Below are 14,965 nucleotides of genomic sequence, written 5' to 3' on the forward strand. Positions count from 1 at the left end.
GAATATTTTGTAAAATAGTTTGACATTCAACGACTATAATTACCTCGTCGTGTTGTTTGTAGTAACGAGTGAGATGTCTGCAAGACTACCAAGTAAGTAGAACAAACCTTTTAAATATCCTTTTTTTTTAAAAACAAGAATGTAATTCGTTTCTAAATGCCCAGTTTAGGAGTTACCAGTCGTGCAGTTTCGCATCGAGTTCTCATAGCTTTAAAGAAAAAATTGGAATTGCTTATGTCAAATTTAAATAAACACTCTTTGTCCTTGAAGACCATACCGGAGAATATTAGTGTTCACAGTATGTTTACTATGTATAATTAAATATGCTTGCATGACCCTTCCAAAGTCTGCTAAGTCCGCACATTTCATCAAGAGGATCTGGCGTATCTGTGAAAGCATGATATATCTTTCTGTACGTGGCCCTTTCTCGGCATACATAACGCACTCATGTATTCAGCCGTTAGCACGCTTTAGAAGCACGACCGCTAAAAGTCCCTATAGTTCCAAAAAGTGTATTCATCAATGACTGATTTTGCTGGTATGTTGTATTTTCGCCTCGTTCTAAATTTCTAGGTATCTTTTGTGGAAAACTACTTCGGAACAAAGGCACGCGATCGCCTGCTAAGTCACGTATTTCTCAGGAGTGCTTAATTTTTATATACAGCGTAACGCCGTAAACAGCATCAACTGAGAAATACCATTTAAGATGGGCGCTTTAAAGGGTGATTTATTGCCAATGAAGAAAATGTCCTTGTTTTACAGAACGAGCGGAGTGTGAGCTATGTGCACACACTACCCTCAGTTAACTATAACCCAGGATCAGCTACCCTCACCCAATTCTGAAGCCCTTGCATTTTGTGAAAAAAGTTGGAGCCGATCCTGGATCAGTGCTTATGGTTAGAATCTCTATATCTGGAATTGTGTTCTCCGCAGACAAGAGCACTCCAGAGCGGGACACGGATTCTGACCTGGAGGAGATCACTGAGGAAGTGTGCGTGGAGTCTGAGCTGCAGGATGGAGAGTAAGGCCCAGGGACACAGCCTTCACCTGCACTGGTGCTGTGTGCCTGTTCTGCTAGTGATATTCAATTCAATTCAATTCAATTTTATTTATATAGCGCTGCAATAGCGATATATCTCGTGACAGTTTGCATCACTGTAGGTATCCGATGGGTGACAGGTTGTGCAGCCTCACTGTGAGAGTCACTGTGCTGTGTAACCAGAGGATTCCACCCTTTCACATCTGCAGGCACCTCTGATGGGAGATTAAATTGGGATGTTGACATGGATGAGATAGCTTTGCTGTTAACTCAAATCCACTATGCAGCCAATGATGGAAGGGAAGCATTCCTGCTCCCCCACCCTCTCTTCACAAGGGGCTCATTATAGTGATTGACAGGTTGTGTTACCTGGAAACAGCTGATCAACTGCTTGACTGCCATCTGTTCGTCAGGATGATGGAGGTGGAAGTGGGGCATCACACGGTGCTGCTTGTTCGAAGCGGAGGGGAGTACAGCGCCATTGGAAACGTGTGCACACATTATGGGGCTCCCCTCAGTAAAGGTGAGAGGTCAAAGGTCAAAGAACAGCACAGCAGAAAAGCAGAGATACACACATCCTATTATGACCAGATATTCAACTCTTGCATTCCTTCCATCTTCCATCTAGGAGGTTCCAACTGGTAACAGGAGGCTCTGTTGCTACATGCTTTCCAATACTGACTATGGAAGTTCTGTTTTAGAGCAGCCCCGTCCCCCAAAAAATGCTCGTAATGAGCCAGCAAATCACAACACTTATAGCATCAGTAATGGCAGAGACAGAACATTTGATGTAAAGCACACAGAGCTGAATATCTGATTTTGAAGGAACTGTGGCAAAGACTAATGATGTGAGAGTGAGGCTTCATGAACCTGAGGCGTGCTCTCACTCCCTTACGCTGTCAATCACTCATCTGAACCAATCAAATAGCTTTCTCCTCCATGGCCAAGCAGTATGATTCATTCAGATCAGACTGTCACTAATAGCACGTGATAATCCTCTTATTTTTATGTTCACTCCCTATCTTGAGTGCAGAGTCTGTTAGCTTGAGCTCCAGTTGAGATCAAATTAACAAACTTGATTTATAGTACATAGTGATACAAAGACATGAAACACAATCACCTAATTGTAACTTTAAGGTGCAATCTTTTAGAGATGGTGCTAGGGAAACAATATCTTCTGTGCGAATGAACAATAAAATTAATGAACAATAAAACCACTGAGCTGCGGGCTCATTATTTCGGTCATGTCATTTCTTCCTTTTTCCCTTCTCTGTGAGGTTTATGGCCATTGCTCTGTGGGCTGTACTGACAGTACTGGTGTATGTTAATGTAACGTTAATTGTATTCACATCATGTACATCACTCTGGATAAGAGCGCCTGTAAATGTACAATATAAATTTATAATTTTATCCATTTATACATCCGAACATTTTCTGTGGCAATTGTGGGTTAAGTGCCTTCCCTATTCTGTCTCATAAATGGTTTCTAGCTTGCTTTGTAGTGACTGCTTTTTAACTAGGATCTGTTTTCATGCAAATCAGACCACATGGCCACAGTAAGCTGAGAAGATCTTGTCTTCAATACCTTGCCTCTGTCACCCGATTATTATTGAGTTACTGAGTTATTATTCAATGAAAACGGGTGTGTCACGGGCAGACTCTAAAGACTGTACAAAAACATTTTTTTGTGAAATTGTGTGAATTAACTGGCACAGTAAAAATACATTTCAGCACTGGTACAGATATGTCATACTTTATGCCGGACAGGTCAATTATCACACATACAGTTTCAAGCATATATGGGAGAATATGATGTCGCATGCACATCTATGCAATAACAATAAGGTGGCCGGAATTTGTGTTATTGGTGCATAATATTTGACACAATTTTCAACATGTCTGACATGATTTACCTGTACAGTGTGTAGCTTTGGAAGTGATGGGGTGATCTCTGTGGCAGGGGCATTGGCAGGGACACGGGTGCGTTGTCCTTGGCATGGGGCATGCTTCAACGTCAAGACCGGAGACCTGGAGGAATACCCTGGCATGGACTGCTTACCCTGCCACAAGGTACCAGCACTCTTCAACACAGTGACTCAGTGTGCTGTATATGACTCTGTGAGCATTATCTCAGTGTGCTTTATGGGACTCTGTGAGCATTATCTCAGTGTGCTGTATATGACTTGTTAAGACTGGGGACAAGCTAGTTCATAACTGACTCTGTAACCGTTGACACAGCGTGCTGTATCTGACTCCATAGGCAGTGACTCAGTGTGGTGTATGTATGTGACTCAGTCAAAAAAGATAGATTGATGAATGTTTGTAGATTGCTCTCGGTCCTAATGGTGGCTTCCTTTTCCTTTAAAAGGTGAAAATTGAACACAGCAAGGTGCATGTATCAATACACAAAAAGGTAAAGTCCAGCTTTCAGTCCAATCTCAAAACAAGTCTGAGGTATGTGTGGTTTATGAGTGTCATTGTGTTGCATAATACATACTCTAAAATAACACAGTTTTGGTATATTCTGCAATTCACCGTGTGCATACACATCATTTATGAAATTGACAGCAACTGATATCTTTATATACTGATACAGTATGTTTATAATTGTTTGGTACATATGTTTATAAAATTGAAAAGTATTTTGTCCAGATTTTCGCTGTTTTCATATTTTTACTTTTTCGTAAAGGTGTGCAGAATAGTGTACAGTGAGCAAGAGGGAGGTTGTGACGTTGTTGCTTATTCCCCACAGTATCTGAAGCAGAACAAGCGGCTGAAGGAGATGGGGAGCAGAGTCCAAGGGGTCGACCACACCGTGCTGCTGATGGGAGGAGGTGAGGAAGGGACCCAGTTTCGCAGGACAGTGCGAAGTTCCGCAGGGGGAGCGTAGGCCGTGTCCCCAGAAAGAGCCTGTGTTCCCCCTGACATTGCTGTCTGTCCGCTCTGTATGATGCAAATCTGCTCCCCCACCCTGCCAATCAGGACAGAAATAAGGTGTTTGTTAAAGTAAATGTTTTTTTCCAAACCTGGCTGTTTGGTTCTGCAAGCGCAGGGTCTGCCTCTCTGGTGTGTGCGGAGACCTTGCGGCAGGAGCATTACGGTGGCCGGATCATCATGGTGAGCCGGGACGACCTGCTGCCCTACGACAAGACCAAACTCAGCAAGGTGTGGCCAGGGGAGGGCGGGGCATGGGCGGGCTGAGGGCGGGCTAAGGGCAGGGAGCATTGCATTCAATTGTGGCTCTCAGGTAGCATTTTAACACAGCGAGAACTGTATACATACAATACACTGTGCTACAAAATGACCACAATACCAGCTTATTATAACTGTAATTATTATTTTTATTGTTTTTGTTGTAGTTGTTGTTTTTGATTCAGCCAATGCTGTTATTACTAGAAAGGGCAGCAGTATTGCATAGTGGTAAGGAATAGGGCTTGTAACCATAAGGTTGCTGGTTTGGTTCCCTGCTTGGGCACTGCTCCTGTACCCTTGGGCAAGGTATTTAATCCAGAATTGCCTCAGTAAAAATATCCAGCTGTATAAATGGATAATATGCAAAAAAATGTAACCAGGATAAGAACGTCTGCTAAAATGACAATAATGTAATCTAATGTAATGACAGACCATTATAGTAGGACATAATGAATGCAGAAGAACATAGATGTAGACGAGCGGGTAACACAAGGTTACCAGCTAGGCTGCATACAGTTGGAGTGATAATTTTATGAAAGATGTGTAAAGTGTTATGTGTGTGTGCCTGTGTGTGACACGCTACGCACTGAAACTCAGCTGTTCTCAGGTCATGAATGTAGAGAGTGACAGCATCCTTCTACGGAGGATGGAGTTCTTCCACAAGTACGACATCGAGGTGTGGCTACAAAAGGAGGTAAAGGCCGGCTGTGTGAACGTCAGTATGTGTGTGCATGTGTGCATGTATATGTATGTCAGTGTGTGTGTCCATGTTTGTCTCTGTGTTTATGTTAGTTTGTTACGTGTCCTCACCCCTGTGATGGTAGTAGGTCATACAGAGTAGGAAACTCAATCAGTCTGATGTGTAGTACATCCAGGATGTCGATGGTCCCTGTTTTGATACAAATGAATGAAATGAAAGGTTAGTATGAGATGGTCACTGTCATTCTGGCATCTTGGACTGAGATGGTTATTGTCATTTTGGCATGTTGGTGTGAGATAGTTATTGTACTTTTGACAGATTTTTGTGAGGTGGTAATTGTAGTTTTGCAAGGTTGGCTTGAGATGGATGTAGTAGTTTTGCAAGGTTGGTGTGTGGTGGTTATTGTAGTCAGAAGGCTGGTGTGAGATGGTTATTGTAGTTTTGGAAGGGTGGTGTGAGATGGTTATTGTACTTTTGGCAGGTGTGTGTTGTGGTTATTGTACTTTTGGCAGGTTGGTGTGTTGTGGTTATTGTAGTTTTGGCAGGTTGGTGTGCGATGGTCATAATAATTGCAGTGGTCTCAGCATACCTGCTCTTCTGTCATTATGGCAGGCTAAGTCTTTGGACACTGAGAAGAAAACAGTGACGTTCACTGATGGATCATTACAGAGCTACGATCAGCTGCTGATCTCCACTGGCTGCAGGTCAGTGTCGGGATCCAACCTGAGCGGACTGGACAACTACCACAGGGTTCCTCTTTCTGTTATTATCATATCTATTACCTCTGTTCCTATTTCTTGCCAATGTTATGTATCTATTTCACCGATAGTCATTTGTGTTGAAAGGTTTTCAGATTAACCTGTCTGGTGAATAGCAATTGCCACAAGCCAATAATCTCCTAGTGGAAAGTATCTAGGATCACTGAACCCAATCCTTATGCTAACTCCCAACTCTTAGATGCAAAAATTCTGATGCTGATCCAGGTTCAGTGTTTAGAACACACCAAGCATAATGTAGTTTGATTACTTGTGATGGGCTGTCAATCACTGACCCTCTTGTACTAATGAAAAGACTTTACATTCCATACCAGAATATTGAGATTGGTCCAAAACAGCGAGTCCCAGATAGCACATGGTAGCTTCACTCATTTTGAGGCTCACAAAGCCTCACTCTACCATCACTGTCACACTGCCCCCTAGAGCCAAGGAGCTGGACTGCTCAGGTGCAGACCTCGAGAACCTCTGGATGTTGGAGACGCCACAGGATGCCAGGAATATCCACTACTCCTGCATTGGCCGCCGGACGGTCATCGTGGGCACGTCTTTCATTGGTAACCATGCCAATCTGCACTCTGTGCAAAACACAGAGATAAATCTAAACCAGAGCACTAGAGGCCCCAGACAAAGGCCAGAGCACTAGAGGCCCCAGACAAAGGCCAGACTACTAGAGGCACCAGACCAAGGCCAGACCAGTAGAGGCCACAGACCAAGGCCAGACCACTTATGTGGTTTATAGTGGACGTGAGAGGTGCAGAGACCAAGACCACAAGATCTAGACTCCATACCTGAAAAGGGGCAAACCTTGTTAACTTGAATAAGAAGGGCTGCCCTTTGACTTGACTTATTTTTACTATTAGAAAATGTTTCAAACCATACATTTGTATGACTGATGTTTTGAAACGAATGATAAAGCCAAGTGTAAGAATACAGTAGAAAGGTAAGAAGATTTCTGTTTTGGTTGTAAATATGCTGTTTTGTTCAGAAGTGACAAAGTATTAATTTAAAATGTCAATGTTAAAAGCTAGCACTGACTGGGTTGAACTAAATTCATTTATTATTGTTGAGGAGTGTTTGCAAATGTCATTGTTTTTCCTCGGTGGTGTAGAGGAAGCATTGCAAATGTGGCTGTAAGAGTTTTGTTGGGTGTTGTGAGTGAAAGGCTGCCATCTCACATGCCTCTCCTGTGTGATCCAGGCATGGAGGTGGCATCTTACATGACAGACAAAGCTAAAAGTGTGACCGTGATAGGCAGCAGCGAGCTGCCATACCAGAAGACCCTGGGACCTGAAATAGGCAAAATCACCATGCAGGTTAGTTCAGACGGACTGCATTCAATGGGAAACTGTTAGTTCTGTGATACTTGCCTTCTCCATACTTCCATCTCTAGGTGATTCCAGTTGGTAAAAGAAGGCTCAGGTGCTGTGGTCTAATTGTGTATCGTCTGTTGACCTGGGGGATTAATAAATGACCTGACGGGAATTTATTCAGGATATTGGGGATCCTTTGACAAGAAGTGCCATGTTATTTTTAATGACTTCAGAGAGTCAGGACCTAAGTTTAACATCTGTCCCTGTCATTGCACTATGGCATTGGTTTCCTCTAAGGTCCAGAGCGTAGACTGCCCCCTACTGGTCTTTCGTCAAAATACTAAGCAAGCCCAGTGTAGCGAAGGGCGAGAGCAGTCACCCCACCCGGCCTCGAGCCCAGGTCCAACCATGCGACTTTGACCGCGACGCCAAAGAGCCAGGCTCGTTGGTATGGCAGTCAGAGCGCATACTCAACCGTAGTGACGGCACTCCGTCACACCCAGCCCTGCTTATCTTCAGCCAACAGGCAGGAGAGCCTTGGTCCAGCTTTTGGTAGGGTGAAACGGCTCTGCTGGGGTATGGGGAGATGTTGACCTGGTCATTTCTATCCTGTTGTAGATGCTGGCGGGACGGAATGTGAAATTCTACATGAATGACAGTGTGTCCGAGGTCAGGGGAGAAAACGGAAAGGTAGCCACTCTGTGTGTGTGTGTGTGTGTGTGTGTGTGTGTGTCTGTGTCTGTGAGTGTGCATGATTGTGTGTATGTCTCAAAGAGCTCTGGACAGAGCTGAAAGACCTATTTTCAACATTCAGATTCTGAAAAGACAGTAAAAATCTTGTCTATTTTACATTCATCTCTTTTCACTACGTTGTTCATTTAGAAAGCCTAACCCAAAGCTTGAACTGCTATTGGCCATAGGTTTGTAGCTTCATTATTAGCTGATGGGTCAAGATTTAGATTTCATTTGACCTGAAACAGAAATGTAGATTCACTCATTCCATTTCATTATTTGTGAATGACACCCTGTTTCAATCACCTGTGAAATCAGGTAGCCAATAGCAGAACGGAATATAAAGTGGGAAAACTGCAAATGAAATCCTTTACTCTTTCCACAGGTTAAAGAGGTAGTGCTGAGGAGTGGCGCAGTTCTGCCTGCTGATGTCTTGATTGTGGGGATTGGTAAGTACATTGCCTCCATATTGTCTGCTGTGATCAGATATTTAGCTGCTGTGTTCCTTCTTTTCTATTCCCTTGTTTAGTCAGTAATAGGAATTTGGACGCTGTTTGCATTGCTACACTAGCTGCGGGTGTTGTTTTCGACCATGCCTTCAAGTACGTTCATAACCAACCAGCAAAACAGAGCACAATGCTTGAAGGTTCAGCAATGATAGAGACAGGACTTTCAATGTGAAGAGTACAGAGTACAGAGCTGAATATCTGGTCCGTATATCAAATGTCTGTAGCTGTAGAATATGAAATAGAGATGTACAGAATTGCAAAATGGTTTCCATGTGCAAAAAAATCCAGTTAAACTAATTGCCCAGTTTGTGTATCTTCTACCTCCACTTCCAGCAGAAAGCTACAGATCATTTGTACTGTTCTGTCTGTCTTTCCAGGTGTTATCCCCAACTCAGAATTTCTGCAGGGAAGCCCAGTGGAGCTGGACCCCAAGAGGTTTGTCACTGTAGACAAGGTAAAACCTATTCACAGGATGGATGTCTAAATCTGTGTGTATATATGTGTGTATGTGCATGTATATGGTAAAGTTTATGTGTACATGTGTGTATGAATGTCCGTGTGTGTATGTAGATGTGTTAATGTTTGTGTTAACGTATGTTTGTGTACGTGTCAGTGTCTGTGTGTACGTGTGTGTGTGTGTGGGGGCGGGGGCATGCGCACTGACACACACACACACATTTATACATACACACACACACACACACACACATACAGTGGGGTGTCTCTGTGTCTCTCTCTCACAGTTCATGAAGACCAACGTCCCGGATGTGTTCTGTGCTGGGGATGTGGCCTGCTTCCCCCTTGCCATGTCAGAAAACCAGATGGTTACCATCGGTCACTGGCAGATGGCCCAAGCTCAGGGTAATGTCCTCACTTTTATTTAACCAAGAAGTAAACTGTTAATGTGCTAATTGTTTACCATGACAACCAGGGGAATCCATTGCACAGATAATCAGCTGTAGGGGGATGGTGAGGTGTCCAAAATCAGTTAGCCTGTTTGGGAACTTTGAATAAATGCTGTGGTATTTAATGGCCTTAGAGAATCACTACCTTGGTTTCATCCCAAGGACAGCGCCTCCTACAGAGCAATGTCCCCATCACTGCACCAGGGCATTGGCTTTCTGTTTAGTCTAGAGGAGAGACTGCCCCCTACACCACTCTCCACGCGTTTTCCCAGGAGGTTTCACATGAAGGACAGCCAAGGCTTAGCCCTGCTACGCTTCAGCCATGCGGCAGGAGAATCACAGGCCAGAATACTACTGCAGGAAGGCCATTGTTCTGTGTGGGGGAATGGAACACAGAATCAGATCCTTGGTTTTTTTGTCTGATATCTCCACAGGAAGAGTTGCAGCTTTAAACATGCTGAACAGGAAGGCTGAACTAAACTCTGTCCCATTCTACTGGACTGTGCTAGTAGGCAACACCATCCGATACGCAGGTGAGTGACCCTTTCCAGTGGGCAGGTGAGGGACAGAAATCTGGCCTTAAGGCCTTAAGATAACCTTTCACTTTTGGAAAATGAAAAAAATGTGTAATATTGACTTTTTTCTCATTGACAACATGCAGGCTATGGAGAAGGATACACTGAGCTGGTGCTGAAGGGAAAAGTGGAAGACATGAAGTTCCTCGCATTTTATATCAAGTAAGTGGATCAGCAGCAGCCAAATCGAACAAGGGAAATGGCATTTTGCATTCCTCTTCACCTCTGCTTTAAAACAGGGATGACGAGGTGGTGGCAGTAGCCGGCCTAAACTTTGACCCCGCAGTCTCCCAAGTGGCAGAAAAGATGGTGGCGGGGAAAGTGATCTCAAAGGCCCAGGCAAAGTATGCATTTTTTCCCTCTATGAAAAAGCACATGCTCAAATATTAGGAGCATTTGGGCTACATTAAGCTTTTTTCCACTTTTGAAAAAGCAATGCTCAAGTTAGTAGGAGTATTTGGGCTGCAGTGTTTTTTTTTCATATTTTGAAAAAGTACATGCTCAAATATTAGAGGTATATTGGGCTACAGTTTGCTTCAAGGCTCAGGATAAAGGGGTGATAATGTGGTAACACTGTCCCATTACAATGCTTAGCTGCAATTACCTGAACCTCCTTAGGAGTTTGAGGATCATTGTACTAAAACAAATGATGAAGCAGAACTAGAGATGTGGTATCAGAGCCACGAACAATGTCCCCAAACGATTTCACGTTTTGGTTTTGTTTGTATATTTAATAATGTACACATTTTACCTTGACATGGGACAGTACTGTAAGGTGCAACAAGAGGATATAAGATACTGCAGTGGTGTTTGCTGAGGTCTGATTTTGGTAAAGTCTGATTTGGCCTCTGAAATTTTGTTCATTCCTGTGTTGTGTTTCTCACCTACCTTAAAGGTCTGATGACCTGAGCTGGTTGAAGATGCCTTGATACTCCAGGTGTTCCATGTCTACAGTACCTCTCCGACCAGAGCACGCAGTGTCCCCCAGTTTCTCTCATTGCTTCCGTCATTTCTCATTTCTCTTTTATTTCCTTACTTTTCGTTTTCTTGCCTCTGTAAAACACATTATTCACAGTGTAACCATTTGGGGGGAATTTCTGAAATCGTGTTTCCTTCTGATTATGCTCCAGTAGCTTTTTTCTCATATTGCCATTATTTGAAACTGAAAAATTTGGATGACTTTGAAAAATTGTGAATTCAAACCATCAGCATTCAGAAAATGGAAGTTTCAGCTCAAAGCATTATGGAATGCTTTTGAACAGGTCGGCTCAGGAAATGAGAGTCAGTCAAAGTTACCAATGGTCTGGTCGTTGCTGGCACGGCTGAATTGAACTGAATGAAATGAAGACCCGGCTATTTGATGATGAAAGCACAGGTGGTGCAGTAGTTTGTCTGGCTGATTTCTTGGCTGTCTTGTTCCAAGACTCCAGCCGATCACTCTTGCTGTTTTTGTAAAGGTTTCATTTGTCATTTTAAAACAATGCCGGAGGAATGTTTACTTTTCCTCCTCAGAAGTGAAGGCAATGTTGAAGACCTATTTGACTGCAGTCTGAAGGTGACATTATTTGTAATTTACCTAAAATGGCGACAGAATTCTTTCTAATGACATCACTTTCATACCACCTTTTAAACTGCCTTTTCTCTCAGTATTGGCCTAGCAAACATCAGTATCCATAGCAGCTTAGACCTACACATTTTCTATTTATACAGCTGAATCAAAGCTATTTATGTTTATGGTTATTAAAGCACAGTTGCTTAAGTGCCTCACTCCAAGATGAAGCAGAAGTGGCCCGTCTGGGAATAAAACCAGCAACCCACAGGCGAAAGAAGCCTTTACCTCTACTTGCTGTCCCTTTTAAAACACTGGCATTGTTTGATGGATCCCACTGTATCTCCAACTGGACAACAGACAACAGACAACAGACAACTGTATCTCCAACAACAAGCATAAGAGAGATTCCTCTGTTTAATCGTTCCCTGTACTGGTGTTTCTTCTTTCATATCACACATCTGACAGGACAAATGTTCTTTGGGCAGAGGGGCAGAAATCCCATGAAAAAAGTTGAGGTTGGCAGCAGTGCAGAGTTATGCAGAGGACTAAAAGAACATGTGATTTAGTCTGCAGCCCTTTGCTGTATGACAAGCTGATGGAGGGCAGTGGGAGAGATTAGGGACACAGCACACAGAGGTGAAGTCAATGGAGGAGGGCGCTGAGTTAGTCAGTGATGACAAAAAGACCAGTGCATAATGAGCCGCACCAGCATGACACAAAGAGCGCGATCAGACTGCCGGGACTCTTACAAAAGAACTGCTGTGCCTCTCTCTCTCTCTCTGCACTGCTAAAAATGTGTGCAACACGCCCTGCACTGTGGACTCTCCAGCTCTGCACTTAACCGACAGGAATAAATGTTTTTATACAGGTCCACAAAAACACTCAACATCAGTCACACGCCGTAAAGCCTTATGCTTGATAGGACAAATCACATAGCATCCCTTGACAGGTGTCTTTTTAATCCATTCAGGTGCTAGAGCAGCACCCCCATGTTGTAGCAGTTTGCCAAAATATCTGGGTGTATTACTGTGCTGGTCGCTCCACAACATCCATCACACAGACACATCCCTGTTTTGTCATGTGCTACAGATCCTCCTGATTTACAGAGAGACTGTTGCTGATGTAGCTGACATTTCAGTGCGAATACTGTGTTGTCCTGTCCAAACGTGATACAGGAAATCTCAGGCCCCTGGTGCTCCAAACAAGGTCACCATGTAAAACTCTAATGTTGCTGTTGTGTAAAGGCTGTTTTGTATGAGGGAGCACTTACATGCTTACGGAAAGGTAGTGGCTGGTATGCAGTGGTATTTCTCTTGAGGACACAGGAGCCATGATGATCCCATCTCAGCAGCATTTCACTGATAAATTCAGATCCAGGACTAAAATCACATATTTGCCCAGCGGCTCAAATCTGGGATTAAATCACAAATTTATTAGTTAGGCCTAATTGGGATTCATCTGTGGCGATTCAACGCTTCTCATAGCCCTTACACATTGAGTTATTACCATCCTGGCATCATAATCATATACAGAATTTTGACAAGAGCAGAGGTAAATCGTTAAACATTGTGGTTAAGATATCTTAATCAGACTCTTAAAAGACTGTTATGGGAACTTATGGTCACACTGGAACTATGACCGGGAGACAGCCCTTGGGTCTCTCAGAGGAAATATGAGTATTAATATTTCTGATGTTGATATTGCCACTGAATGCCAGTGACCAGATCTCACCACACAGTGTGTGGAGAGTCTTCACTGAGGGGCCTTTGTTTTTGTACTGAGTTCAAAAATAAAGCATATCTTTCACAAGTCTCCACTGGCTCTGTGTTCAAACGCATCATAAAACTTAGCCTCACCTGACAGACAACAAACCCACAGACCAAAAACAAAATCTTTTTGTTAACAATGTGCTTTTGTTGTCCCTTCTGTATTACAACGAGTTTCTGCTGTAACTGAATTTCACAGTATTTTCAAATCATACTTGTTGACAGTTTCCTTAGTTTTTAAAATAATTTTTCAATTTTTATATTTGATAATAACAGTAAATGTCCTCTAGAGGGTGGTATGTGCCTGTTCAGAATAGTATCCTTGAACATGAAGTCAAATCATCTGCTATGGTGCACTAAGATTTCCCTGAAAGGTTGCAATGACATTCAAAGTGTAGTTAACTACTGAGGCACTTAACACTCATGCTCCTGTATCTGTATCTGTATCTTAAGCTATTTTTGGTTGACAGAACTTTTGCTGTTTTTTGGCCCTTTCTTAGCCTTACACATTTGTACAACATACAATGCAGACACTGTTGGAGTTGTATTACAGCTCTTTGTGGGCCCCATTTTATTGGAGGCCTTCTCTATCTGTGTCGAGAGATGATGCATATTCAGTTTTCAGAAATATTAATGTTTTCCAAATATGTGTTGGAATGGAAGAAAATGATTGAGCGAGTTGTGTGGTACACATACCTTTGCCAGGTATTTATAAATAACATTGCCATTATTGACATTATTAAGCCTTTATGTTGATCCCATGGACAGAATTTGCCATCTGTCATGAGTATTTTCACATAAACTGGCATATGAGAGTAATTCAATCAGCACATGTTTTATTGCTGCCTGGTATTTCTGCTTCTGTTGCTCTGAGCTGAGACCCTGTGGTTTGGTCTAGTGCTGTTTCTAGTAATGGAACTTTAGTCGTGGCATCATGTGAGGAAGAATATAAATCTACTCCTGACCTCTGACCTCTAACCCCTGAATGGGATAGAGAGAGTAGGAGTCATAGATATTGAAACGTAGATACCTCACTGGCCACTGCTGTATGTCGCTGCTATGCGTCTGCATGTCTACCATATTGGAGCGGCCAAGATCCACTAGTAAACAAATACAATGTGTATTGAGAGATGCAGACTTCTCTAGAAAATCAACTGTAACTCGTTTAATTCTGAACCAATTTGCATGAAATTTGGTTTGTTATAAACATGAGAAATTGAACATGATACTGGTTACTTATTGGACTTAAATTCAGTTACTGGGGGCAGATCTAATCAGCTCTATGCCAAAACATTAACCTTCTGAATAGCCACAACTTCCTCTGGGACATACAGGCTCCGATCTATGAATAGGCAACATCAAGTGTAAATTATTTAGAATTTCAGCTTTTGTGAGTTTCTCCAAAAATGTAGATTTCAGTGACAGACCCACACCAAACACAGGAAATCAGAACTGCAGGGATTATCTGTCTTCCCATCTCCATTTAAGCAGCTCAGAACCACAGCACCACACTGCTACCGCAGGGATACCCCAAATTCCACACATGCCCTCCTCAGACACCCCCAATCTAGCCACGGTGACAACCAGCCTGCAAGACCCAGAATGCATTGCAGATAGGAGGAGTCAACACACAAGGAATCTGTTCTTGACCCTGACCCTGCAGATTCTCCTTAGAAGTTCCCAAAGAAATGCCATCCCATGTCAGCATATTCCTGGTATTTGTGTAAAACTGTAGCTCCAACACTGAGCACCACCAAACTGCAACTCTAACACAGTCCTAAACCCCTTCATCTCCTCCAGCAGTCTGGCCCTCAGGCAGTTTTCATGGAGAAGGTGGATGAGCACACAGCTAACCCTAATGACCAGTTTGCAGCCAGCCAAAACTCTCCAGAGGAGCATTGGCACGGGG

At 43.0% G+C, this 14,965-nt stretch overlaps 1 protein-coding gene across 1 annotated transcript; it reads left to right on the plus strand.

The window, feature by feature from the left end:
• Window positions 1-959: 959 nt before the first annotated feature.
• On the plus strand, window positions 960-10,667 carry LOC118775519 (apoptosis-inducing factor 3-like). The gene is made up of 18 exons (XM_036525475.1): window positions 960-1,021; window positions 1,453-1,562; window positions 3,000-3,109; window positions 3,408-3,452; window positions 3,792-3,873; window positions 4,092-4,204; window positions 4,839-4,925; window positions 5,544-5,635; window positions 6,131-6,261; window positions 6,905-7,020; window positions 7,636-7,707; window positions 8,135-8,198; window positions 8,636-8,712; window positions 9,002-9,119; window positions 9,598-9,696; window positions 9,825-9,900; window positions 9,978-10,082; window positions 10,634-10,667. The coding sequence occupies exons 2-18, from the start codon at window positions 1,454-1,456 to the stop codon at window positions 10,665-10,667; spliced, it is 1,530 nt and encodes a 509-aa protein (XP_036381368.1). The 5' UTR covers window positions 960-1,021; window position 1,453.
• The last annotated feature ends 4,298 nt before the right edge of the window (window positions 10,668-14,965 follow it).

Source organism: Megalops cyprinoides, chromosome 3 (genome assembly GCF_013368585.1).
Source record: "Megalops cyprinoides isolate fMegCyp1 chromosome 3, fMegCyp1.pri, whole genome shotgun sequence".
Lineage (NCBI taxonomy): Eukaryota > Metazoa > Chordata > Actinopteri > Elopiformes > Megalopidae > Megalops > Megalops cyprinoides.